This window comes from Lithobates pipiens, unplaced genomic scaffold, assembly GCF_037356315.1.
Source record: "Lithobates pipiens isolate NorthernLeopardFrog02 unplaced genomic scaffold, aLitPip1_a1.2 Scaffold_18, whole genome shotgun sequence".
Classification (NCBI taxonomy): Eukaryota; Metazoa; Chordata; class Amphibia; order Anura; family Ranidae; genus Lithobates; species Lithobates pipiens.
This window is the reverse complement of record NW_027507758.1, coordinates 385,794,005-385,807,079: the sequence shown is the minus strand read 5'-3', so window position 1 is coordinate 385,807,079 and position 13,075 is coordinate 385,794,005. Positions and strand designations below refer to the sequence as shown.

General features: G+C 42.4%; 1 protein-coding gene across 1 annotated transcript in view; it reads right to left on the bottom strand.

Annotated features, from left to right (window-relative positions):
• The window catches only part of AGPAT5 (1-acylglycerol-3-phosphate O-acyltransferase 5), a 114,624-nt gene that overhangs the window by 62,950 nt on the left and 38,599 nt on the right, over positions 1-13,075 (bottom strand). Inside the window, exon 4 of the mRNA XM_077487780.1 lies at positions 11,922-12,011. Coding sequence (XP_077343906.1) covers positions 11,922-12,011 — 90 coding nt within the window. The remainder of the gene's footprint in view (positions 1-11,921; positions 12,012-13,075) is intronic.

Here is a 13,075-nt window from a genome sequence, read left to right as displayed (position 1 = left end):
TACAAAAAAAAATAATGCCCACAACGGTTCATTTTCACTTACCTTCAATTTAAACACTACTTTTGCTCCGTGTCTCCTGCCATGAGCCTAGAGAAACCTAACGCTTTTGAAATTCTGTGCACCCAGGGCTCACACCAGAAGGGTCTCATATCCGCTATTTACAGGATTCTTCATGACTCATTGCCTCCCACTTTGGATTCCCACCTTTATATGTGGAAGTGGGCCAAAATCCTGTCCGCTACCATTTCTCTCCCTCAATGGCAGGAGATATGGACTTCCATCTCCAAAGTTTCGAGATGTGTCGAACAGAAAGAAACTGCTTACAAAGTACTAATGTTCTGGTATAGAACCCCCGAAGTTTTACATAAGTATGATCCCTCACTGTCTCGTTTATGCTGGAGGTGCTTACAGGATGTCGGCACACACCTTCATATTTTTTGGGATTGTCCACGTATCACGTCCTTTTGGTCTATGGTCCAATCCATTCTCCAATCAATACTGAAAAGGGATATCCCACTAACCCCGACGCATTACCTTTTGGGCCTTCCGATCCTAGATCTCCCTAAATATGCTAAAAAACTGATGGCTTTTATACTCCTAGCTGCCAAGAGAGTAATACCAGCTCATTGGCTGTCCCCCATACCTCCCACGCAAGCACATGTGGTCTCGTCCATCGCACACATGCGTAGGATGGAACATTTGACGGCAATAGCTCATGACTCCTTGCCTAAATTTTTTAAGATATGGGACCCATGGGATACCTCCATGTTCAACCCAGAATCCTTTGTTGCCCCTAGTGTCAACCCTTCCTTAAGTAACCCTAGGGAGATTTAGTATCTTGTTTACTGCACTATATTGTATTAGGCTGAAGACACCCATATTTGCCCACACGTCTGATTTTTCATGTTTTGACCCGTTCTATTTTCCTTTTTCAGTCATGTTATCACCATTGTATACAGCTTCATGGTGTATCCTGTCACTTGATCCACTTGTAACCTACAATATGGTGCCCCTACCGTGTCTACCCAATGTTATTGAATGCTGTACCATATTTATGACGTTTTTGTACTGTTTACAAAAAATTCTTCAATAAATATACATTTAAAAAAAAAAAAAAAAAAAAAATAATGCTTGCATGAGTGGTATCCCTGCAACAGAAGTGGGAGAATTTATTTGTAGGATTTTTGGTGGCGAGTCAGGGTAATAGCATAAAAATATAAGGCTGCAGCTTGAAAGCCCAATTTGTCCTAAAACAAAAAAAAAAAAACAAAAAAAAAAAACACTATACACTAAGTGGTTACGATACGTACAGTTTAACTAACACAAGTCAAAGTTGCAAAAATGGATCTGGGTATTAAAAGGCCAAGTTCAGCTTTTGGAACATGTTCCAGCTCCTACTGCCAGTTCCTCCAGTACCTCCCTCAGCGTGACAGTGGGCAGGGGATCATCCAACCAACCCCCCCCCCCCCCCCCTCGCCGTACCCGCAGTTATTTTTTGACAAGGGTGCAGCTATGTGGGGCTCCACCCACACAGGTGGGTCATTTATTCACAGTTTCCTATGAATGAGCAAACTACATGTAACATCAGCCACCGCAACTGGCTTGTACTTCTGAATGAACTTCCGAGGGTGCACTTTCGTAGTTCATTCATAAGCCATGCAGCTTTCAGACAGCCCTATAAAGGTATGGGCAGAAAGCTGAAGGGCTTGTATGCTGAAGACTGACATCCTTACCCTTGATCACTGGTTCAATGTTTTCAAGAATTCTGCAGAAAAAAAAAAAATGAATGCACATTTTTTTTTTTTTTTTTTGCAAAAATGTGTGCATTTGTTATTTTTATTAGAAAGATAAACATATCCTAAGGTTTGTTTTGATCCTGGTCATGAAGGGGTTAAACATAGGGCGATATACTGCCTTTAAGGACAAACAACATTGGATATTTTTGGTCCACACTTAGGACAAATTAAATTGACTATAAACAAAGGGGATGTACAAAAGTAGTAATTCATTTGCTTAGGCAACAATCTACAAGGCTCAAAACAAAAATGTATTTAGGCCTCACGTACACTAAATGACTCCAAATATGCTGCCAGACAAAAAAAAAAAAAAAAATAGGTCTCCAATGCCATGCTTTTATATGTGTATTGTATTTAGATGTGTATGAGTGCACACACATTTTATTCATATGCACGCAAATGTATTTTAGTGGCTAGAATAAATTGGTATTCTAGCCACTAAAATACATTTGCGTGCATATGGGCATGTTTAGGTGTGTAGAAGCGTAAATTATACTGAAAACCTCTTCCATTAATGTAGGTTTGGGACATTTTTGGTCCCTGAATGCAACACAAAAATATACATGCAAACGACACAAAGTGCATATACACATTAGAAGACTAGGACTGCAAACAGACGTAAAAAAGAAGGAAGAAAAAAAAAAAAAAAAAAAAGCCCAGGCCTAAAACATTACGTTTGGCATTAAAATAAATAAAGCATCTTCAGATGAAATTGAATAATTTTTGGATTCCACAGAAAAGGGGTAAAGGGCATCATACAGCTCAGGCGTAGTAATGTTATGTGACAGCAAAGCAGTTTAGAATGCTTGCACATACCACTTCTTAGCAGAAATCCTGATGGAAATAGGTTTATCCTATAGTAATCTCTGAGAATGGCAGCTCTTTTCAACTGAGGATTAACTTGTTGGCAAAGCTATTGTGTAGCCTGAATAAATAGACTTATATACAAGTTTATGAGTATTATACCAGCTTAAAATCACTTAAGTCTGCTTAGACTTTACTTGGCATAATGGAAGGGAATTTATTTAAGTAGGGTTTCAATCAGATGCATGTCCGGATACCATTTCCTTCTGCTTAAATGTACCTTAATGGTGTGCTGTAGCATTAAAATAGGACCTCAACCCCAAAATAAATTCTGTTTCATGGGTGATAGAAAACTTATGTAAAATGAATGCATCACTTTGCAGCTCTGTTGTGAAAATTACCTTGTTAAGTTCACCAGATGACCATCATCACCTTATAGAAGAGAAGGGCTTCCCCTCATCCTATTTTAGTAAACCTCATTTTAGTACTGGTGTCAAAGGTAGCAATTTAATCCTGGCAAAGGTTTTTAAATCCTTAGCTCAGAAAAAAAAAAAAACGTAGAAAGTACAGAAGGGTTATGGCTTTAGAGCCAGATCACACTCAAAAAACGCACTCCGGATGTGTTCCGGATGTGTTTTTGAGCAGTTTACCACACAATGTGCATCTTTGATGCATTTTCAAAGTGTTCTAGTAGGTTTTTCTCCTCGTTTTTCTTTTTTTTCCCCAAGGTTTTTGTTGCTGTAATGCATTCTGGGGCGTTTTTGATGTGTTTGGGAGCAGTGTTTCAGTACAGTTCAGTGCAGAGAAAATGCAGCATGTTCCAATTTTATTAACTGCACTGGAACGCACTGCCCTGGTGTGAATTATGCCATTGGGACACATATAACCTGCTCACCATGCATTTTTTTGATGCAGAAAAACAAACATACTGGACCCTGTCTGGTGTGAACTGGCCCTTAGATACACTTTAAACTTGATTATTTTGCGGGGTCTCAAGGATCAACAGTTCTGCATGGCAGGAGTAAGGGACAAAACTGCCCTGAAAATTGATATTTCCAAGTCTCAGCTTTCGAACGTACTAAAGATTAAAGGAGTTTCGTTTTTTTTTTTCTAGGTTGTCATCGCTGTTGCCAGGCCCAGGGTAGGAAAGCTCTGTGCAAGCATCAAACTGACTTGTTGGTGCTTGCATCCATGTCCCCATGTAACAGCGCTGGGTCTAATACAGCACTTTGACATGGGAGAGGAGGAATTATATGCCCATCCATAGCCAGAAGTGTCACTTTACCTCTCTGAATAAGGAAAGAAAAAAGGAAGGAAAATAAAAAAGGGAAAAGGTAAAAAGGTGAGGTTATAGTGCTGCAGGAAAGGTAGGAGCTCAACTGACCCTTATATTTTGTCCTGTACAGATAATTGAAAGGATCACTTTAAGGTTTTGGCAGTTTTCTGAGACAAACCTAAAACTAAAATATTAATTATGATGCAAAATATTTCTTACTGACACCATAAACCTTAGCGCCATAACTTCATAAGATGGGTGCCAGATGTAAAGCCCTTTACTTTCAAGCCAGATCCCGAGGCCCTTGAATAAGTAACATTTCCACGCTTTCCACCAAGTTAAGCCTCAGCTACTCCGAGTTGCTCACACACTATTATTAGGGAAATTAAAACAACTGGGATTTATCAAATGCTGTCAAGTGATGCGCATAAACCCAGCAAAGCCCACAGATGACTATGAAAAAAAACAAATACAAGTAAAATAATGTGAAGACTTTAGTTGCAATCTGTGGGGAAAGTCATGGGAAAAGTCATCTGGCTCAGCAATTCTTCAGCTATCAAATATTACTGTAGATTAATGCTGCATTCACACATGAGTCTTTCAAAGTCAGGCGTTTTTACAGCGATTTTGTCACAATTTTGTACAGGTCACCAATGTAAAAGAAAAAATGCCTGCAATCTGCCCCAAAGAAGCTCATGTTCTTTTTTGAGCTTAGGGTCGTTTTTTCAGGCGCTTTGCTTCAGGTGACAAAATGCTCAGATGTGAACAGGTGCCATTGAAATTAATGAGATTTTGCTTGTTGGGCATTTTACGATCTGAAAACACTCATGTGTTAATGCAGCCTTATAAGAGAAGGCACAGTCAGCTACAAGTGTTAACTTTAACCTTTATCATTTCATATTTTGCACATAAAATAACAAAAAAAAAAAAACCATCATGACAAATACATAGGATGTCATTACTAAAATCTAAAGATTGCGAACTGCTCATCTGTTGTACTGTCACTCTGGGCTTTAATATTACACAAGTGCTCTTACTTCACTTGATGTATGCTCCCCCCCCCCCCCCCCCCCCCCCCCAAGTATGTGATACAAAAAGGGGCAGGAGTCAGACAAGCAGGAATATCAGCGATAGCAGCTCCTACATTTTTCTCATTATCAATTTATTAGCTATTAAAGAGGGGTGTCTATTTGCTCTTTACTTTGACATTCACATGGTTGCACAATCGTTCTCAGGTGCTCGGAGGCTCTATTCGAATGCATCAGTGGCAGCCCCACTCATTGATTTGTACAAGTAAAAATCTGACAGCTGCTGCTGTACACACACACACAGTGGGGAGATTTGCTAAAATGCTGTAATGTAAAAATGGTGTAGCTGTGCATAGTAACCAATCAGCTTCTTTCTATCTTCATCTTGTTCAATTATGCTTTAACAATAAAACCTACAAGCTGATCATCGCTGACAATCTACTGGGTAGCCGTCCCTGCTGGGAGAACACAGTGATTTTTGCTCAAATCAGAATGCCCATACATGGTTCGAATCTTGGCCAGTCCCTGCTGAACCGGCTGAGATTTAAATAGTCTTCTGTTTTTTATCAGCCCTGTTGGGGGGGGGGGGGGGGCTTTGGGGAGATATATCAGGGGTCTAAACAGACCCCTGACATCTCCCCTTTCGAGACAGGGTAAGGGACTGGGGACAGATTCTCCAGTCCCTTTCTCTGCAGCAATCAGAATGACTGGGGGTTGGGACTTTAAATGAATCAGGCAGGTGTAAAACATTTAAATTTATTGGAAAATCAATGGCAAGTTGCATGAGGGTAATCATGAGTACACCAAGAAAAGACCAATAGATTCCATTCAATGGATAAACATACAGCAACAACAATTGACCACTAAAAATACAAATCACATATTACAAGTGATCATTAAAGCGGGAGTCCGCCGTTTTTTTTTTTTTTCAAAAGCCAGCAGCTACAAATACTGCAGCTGCTTACTTTTAAAATAGGGACACTTACCTGCCCAGCGCGCCCGCGATGTCGGCACCCGAAGCGGATCTCTCGATCGTCTCTCGGGTGCTGCCACCGCCATCTTGGGTATGGGAATCAGGAAGTGGAGCCTTTCGGCTTCATTTCCCGGTTCCCTAGTGCGCATGCGCGAGTTGCGCTGCGCAATAAGGATGGTCCCCGCTGTCTCTGGGATCCGTGTGTTTCCCAGCAGGCAGCGGGGGACTTTCGGAAAGGGGCGTACCTTCTGCAGAATCTACGCCGGAAGTGGGTGCAGATACCTGTACTGTACCGGTACCTGCACCCCCTACCCCCTGAAAGGTGCCAATTGTGGCGCGGGAGGGGGAGGGGGGATTCCAATGAGCGGAAGGTCCACTTTAGGGTGGACCTCCGCTTTAAGTAAAACATAGTTGTTATAAAACATGGCATATAGTAGCTGTATGCATTTCGTGGATTCATCCACGTGGATTCTCTGCAGCCTCAGCTGCACTGAAGATGAAAGGAGAGGAGACAGAGGCTCCTCACCATTCATAAACGGAGCACAGTTTTTAAGTGACATATTTACCCCTTCCTCCGCTATCCATCCTGACAGAGTGGGACCAGACCAAACCCGTGGAGCCACAGGAGGTGGGAGAGGAGACCAGAGGAGCATAGAGAGGGATTAGAGAAGACCGGCAGAGGACCCGCAGGAGGACACAGGGGACTGTTGGGACGATCGGTGCGGGCAGTTACAACCACCATTCTCCCTGTATAGCTTTTAATAAAGTAGCTGAAAGCTGCGGGAGGGAGAGGAGGAGCAGCGGCTGTCAGCTGCTTTATTAAAAGCTATACAGGGAGATTGGTGCTTGTAACTGCCTGCACCAATCATCTGTAAGGGCTGCCTAAATCCCCCCCCCCCCCCCACCACTGTGAGGATGCAAGTATTGGGTCAAGTATTAGAGCATTTGCATAAGTACAAGTGTTTGGTATCGGCACTGAAACTAGTATCCCTATACAATGGCAGAAAAACAAAACAAAGACAGAGGTGACCATGAGATTCAAAACAGTGGCGAGAGAGGAGAATGTCTCGTTGTCATGCATTTGTACGCTTCTATACTGTGCCACAGGAGATGTGGCCAGACCAAGCCACACCCAGAAAGAAGCACCAAGAAGAGACATGCCGCTGCACTAAACCCACTAAAAGAGGTGGCAAAGGTACACACCTCAGCCATGACCACTGAAAAGATAGTCGGTGGCACCCACACTCCACAAGGAGGATCAAAAAAACAAAAGGGACAACCTGCGCATATATTTTTAAAGGGCCTTTACCCTTCAGGAGTTTTTGGGGACAGGGCTAAGCCACTGGCAGACAGACCCTGGGCCTGTAAAGCACACTGCAGCCAACTCCATGTGTTGCACTAGGTACTAAAGGATGCCTAGGTCAGAATTCAGCGCATGTCAGCAACATTACAGGCAGGTCCCACTGCCACCATCTGGAGGGGTCCAGGTACAGTCCCCCTAAAGCCCTGCTGAGGAATCAACTGATACGGAAGCTGCAGTAGGAGCCACAGTGACTATGGTGCAGCAGGAATCTTGATAGATAAATCCGCTTAGTGAAATATATTCAGAAAGTGAGAGAAAAAGAAAGAATCCTCCACTGAAAGAGGGTAATCTTCTCTATGTAGACAGATGAGGTTCATCACCTAAAGCACACTAGCAGAAAACTGAGGCTAGCTGGGAGTGGAAGGAATTATATAGTAGGGTTGTTCCCCTACAACCCTCTATTTTGCTAGTGTCCAATTATGTGAAGGTATCTGCGTTTAATCCAGTCGGTATGATTAAACAGACTGTGTCTGTATTGTACAACTAAGAAATATAAAATTTTACAAACATACATTCAGGGAATGAAGACCAATTATTCTATTCAGAATGCATCTGTATGTATTTTGTAGCCAAAAGATGGAAGAAGATGGCAGAATGGTATTCAGGTCACGCCTTTGCCGGAAACTTCCCTGTGGCATTGCTACACAGCTATAAAAGGTCTTCCCAGTGTCATACATGTAGATTAGAGAGGAAACCGCTTTGACAGTATCACTTTACATTCACATTATACAAAACATTTACCCCAGGAGCCACTTGCAGGCTAATTCACACTTCTCCGAGTAGAATAATGATGTACGAGTATTGCATATGCATTACACAGTAAACATTAGCAGTAATTGCAGGGGGAATTGAACCCTTAAGCACTACAGAACATTATTCAGCTATAAAGCCATTTTTCATGACATTTCATTTAGGATTAAAACATGCACTAAAAAGAAAAAAAACACATGTTCCTTCTCTGTAGTAATCATAGACAAAAATAAATAGTTGGTTTTGCGGCCTAGTAGTTGGTGGAGGTGATTAATAAATATACAGACGTCTTTAATCACTTCACCTCCGGGAAGATTTACCCCCATCATGACCAGGCCATTTTTTGTGACGCGGCACTGCGTTATTTTAACTGACAATTACATGGTCATGCGACACTGTATCCAAATAAAACGTCATTTTTATACACAAATGGAGCATTCTTTTGGTTGTATTTGATCCCCAACTGTGGTTTTGTATTTTTTTACGCTGTAAACAAAAAAAAAAATTTGGGGGAATTTTTTCATAAATTTAGGCCAATATATATTCTGCTAAATATTTGTGGTAAAAAAAATGGCAACAGGCATAGATTGATTGGCGCAAATGTTATAACATCTACAAACTATGGTATTTACTTATGGAATTTTTTATACTGGTAATGGTGGCGATCAGCAACCTATAGTGGGACTGCAATATTGTGGCGGACTTTGCGGGAACCAGCGCCACAATTACAATAATCAGTGCTGAAAATTTGCACGGTCACTGTACTGACACTGGCTGGGAAGGGGTTAAACAGCTAGGACAATCTAATGGTTGATCATGTGCCTAGCCAGTGTTTTTACTAGGGGAAGTGATGGAATTTTTTCCCTGCTTTGCAGAACACAAAATCCATCCCTTCTCCCCTGTCAAAACGGAGATCTGCCTTGTTTACACAGGCAGATCTCAGTTCTGTGCTTTTTTCCTCCGATGACCGGAGGACATCCAGAGGCCAGCACACGCAGATCACCTTCTGCTGTGATTAATCACTGCAGAAGTGGCCCGCCAGAGGTGCATGCGCACGCCCTGCGGGCAGAAGTGCAGCATCACGTATACAGTGCCCTGAAAAAGTATTCATAGCCCTTGAAATTTTCCACGTTTTGTCATGTTACAGCTAAAAACATAAATGTATTTTATTGGGATTTTATGCGATAGACCAACTGAGAGTGGCACATAACTTAAGTGGAAGGAAAATGATACCGTATATACTCGAGTATAAGCCGAGATTTTCAGCCTCTTTTTTGAGGCTGAAAGTGCCCCCCTCGGCTTATACTCGAGTCATCGCTGTCTGCCCGCTCGATCAGCGTGTCGAGCAGACAGACAGCGGCCATTCTATTCAAAAGCCGCGCCTCCGGCTCCGCCTTCGCCTGTGATAGGCGGAACACTGAATTTCCCAGCAGCCTGTGTTCCGCCTATCACGGACATCGTATCATCCTCGTACTACGGACGAGGATGATACGACGTCTGTGATAGGCGGAACACAGGCTGCTGGGAAATTCAGTGTTCCGCCTATCACAGGCGAAGGCGGCGGCGCAGCTTTTGAATTTTACAATGGCCGCCGACGAAGAGGGCACGGGACGGAGGCAAGGCAAGGCACGGCACGGCACGGGACGGGACGGGACGGGGGCAAGGCAAGGCACGACACGGGACGGATGCAAGGCAAGGCACGGCACGGGACGGAGGCAAGGAGGCAAGGCACGGGACGGAGGCTCGGGACAAAGGTAGGCTGGACACACACACACACACACACACACACACACACACACACACACACACACACACGGATGGATGGAGACACACACACACAGGGATGGATGGATGGATGGATGGAGACACACACACACAGGGATGGATGGACACACACACAGGGATGGATGGATGGATGGACACACACACACACAGGGATGGACGGACACACAGGGATGGACGGACACACAGGGATGGACGGACACACAGGGATGGACGGACACACAGGGATGGACGGACACACAGGGATGGACGGACACACAGGGATGGACGGACACACACACGGATGGACGGACACACACACGGATGGACGGACACACACACAGGGATGGACGGACACACACACAGGGATGGACGGACACACACACAGGGATGGACGGACACACACACAGGGATGGACAGGCATGTCTCACCCTCGGCTTATACACGAGTCAATAAGTTTGCCAGTTTTTTTGGGGGTAAATTGGGGGCCTCGGCTTATATTCGGGTCGGCCTATACTCGAGTATATACGGTAAATGGTTTTCAAAATTTTTTACAAGTAAATATCTGAATAGTGTGGCGTGCATTTGCATTCAGCCTCCTTTACTCTGATACTCCTAACTAAAATCTAGTGGAACCGATTGCCTTCAGAAGTCACCTAATTAGTAAATAGAGTTAACCTGTGTGTAATTTAATCTCAATAGAAATACATCAAGCCCTCAGATTTGTTAGAGAACAGCATTATGAAGCACACCAGACAGGTCAGGGATAAAGTTGTGGAGAAGTTTAAAGCAGGGTTAGGTTATAAAAAAATACCCTAAGCTTTGAACATCTTACAGAGCACTGTTCAATCCATCATCCGAAAATGGAAAGAGTATGGCCCAACTGCAAACCAACCAAGACATGGCCGTCCACCTAAACTGAAAGGCCGAGCAAGGAGAGCATTAATAAGAGAAGCAGCCAAGAGGCCCATGTAACTCTGGAGGAGCTGCAGAGATCCACAGCTCAGCTGGGAGAATCTGTCCACAGGACAACTAATACTCATGCAATCTGGCCTTTATAGAAGAGTGGCAAAAAAAAAAGCCATTGTTGAAAGAAAGCCATAAGAAGTCCCATTTGCAGTTTTTGCAAGAAGCCATGTGGGGGACACAGCAAACATGTGGAAGAAGGCGTTCTGGTCAAATGAGACCAAAATTATTGTTTTGCTTTTAGGCCAAAAAGTTCATGTCTGGCCGAAAACTAACATTGCACATCACCCTGAACACACCATCCCACCGTGAAACATGTTTGTGGCATCATCGTGTTGTGGGGATGCTTTTCTTCAACAGGGACAGGGAAACTGATCACAGTTAATGGGAAGATGGATGGAGCCAAATACAGGGCAATCTTAGAAGAAAACCTGTTAGAGTCTGCAAAAGACTTGAGACTGGAGCAGAGGTTCATCTTCCAGCAGGACAATGACACTAAACAAACAGCCAGAGCTACAATGGAATGGTTTAGATCAAAGCATTTTCATGTGTTAGAATGGCCCAGTCAAAGTCCAGACCTACATCCAATTGAGAATCTGTGGTAAGACTTGAAAATTGCTGTTCACAAACTCTCTCCATCCAATCTGACAGAGCTTGAGCTATTTTAGAAGAAGAATGGGCAAACATGTCACTCTCATTTTGTGCAAAGCTGGTAGAGACATATCCAAAAAATAATTGCAGCTGTAATTGCAGCAAAAGTGGTGCTAACAAGGTATTGACCCAGGGGGGCGAATACAAATGCACGTCACATTTTTTAGATATTTGTAAAAAAAATGTAAAACTATTTCATCGTTTTCCTTCCACTTCACAATTGTGCCACTTTGTGTTGGTCTATCACATAAAATACATTTACGTTTTTGGTTGTACATGATAAAATGTGGAAAATTTCATGGGGTATGAATACTTTTTCATGGCGAGATAGAGATAGATACACACACACACACACACACACACACACACGATTCGGCACAGGAGAGCAACCCCTTAGCAGTAAATCTGCTATGGGGAGGTCCTGAAGCAGTTAAAAGTGGTAGCCATTTCATGATGAAGATTTCTTCAAAACAGATATTTCTAGTCTACATCAGGTAATGTTTACTCCAAGTAACAACAAATTGAGGGATGTGTACGTATTTGTATGCATTACCTTAGTCTGAGCCTTCATTTGAGATTTCAACTTGTTCCTCATATTCTTCTCGTTAAACTTAGCACTCCTCTTAACGTAAATGCCACCATGCTGTGAAGAAATTAGGAATAAATATATAATTTACAGCTATTATACAGTCCTCAACATTGACACTGCAGGACATAAATTTCACATTTGTAATTTTTAGTTAGGTTTAGAAGTCAACCTTCAATTACCATCAAATCATTATTCAAGCGCTGTTTCATTAAAATAAATTGAACATTAGAATAAAGAAATAAATGTCACATCAAAATCTCTTCTCCCCAATTACCTGACAAAACAGACAATTTCAGGAATGGCTGAAAGTCTTTTTATAGATGGGTATCAACTACACCTAATGGATTTTCTATAGGAATATATAAGAGCAACAGAACTTAAAGTTAGGCTGATTTACTAAAGTAATACTGACTGCCAACCAGTACCAAAATAAGTGCAAGAGAATTAATTTAAAAAATACAAAGTTTTTACCAAATCCTGCCTGGGTATTTAAAATGAACACAAGTTAGGATAACATTGTCCGTTTTTTTTTTAAATTAAATCAGCCCCAGGGACATTGCCTGCTGAGCCAACATGGAGTAGAGCTCTTTCCAACAGAGTCCCAACATGTTTAAAAAATAAATAAATAAATAAAAAAAAAAACTAGTGAGAAATTGAACACTGGCTCTCTCCTCTGAAATTTTTTTTTTTAAAAAAATTGGGCGTAGTCTTCGATTAAAGAACAACTCAAATAGAATTTGAAGGTCAGTGTGGGTTAAAGGTGAAATACAGGCACAAATACTTTTATTAAATCTACTCCTCAAAAGCCCCCCCCCCCACCCCCCAAAAAAAAAAAAAAAAAAAAATCTACTTTGTGAGCATCAAATTCCTTTAGAAATACTGAGATCATCCCTTTGCTGCACATCAGCTATGCAGAGAGCAGAGCTGGAGGAGGAACTCAGCAGCTCAACCAGATACAGGCTGTCTGCAGAAAACTACCGGAGAGGGCGGAGACAAGACCAGTCACCCTGCACATGGAGAGTGAGCAGAAGGGACTGGCCATTGCTACAGGAAGCTTCTGCACAGAGGCAAAGATTCACACTATTATAGTACAGATCTGGAATAACTACAAAGCACGC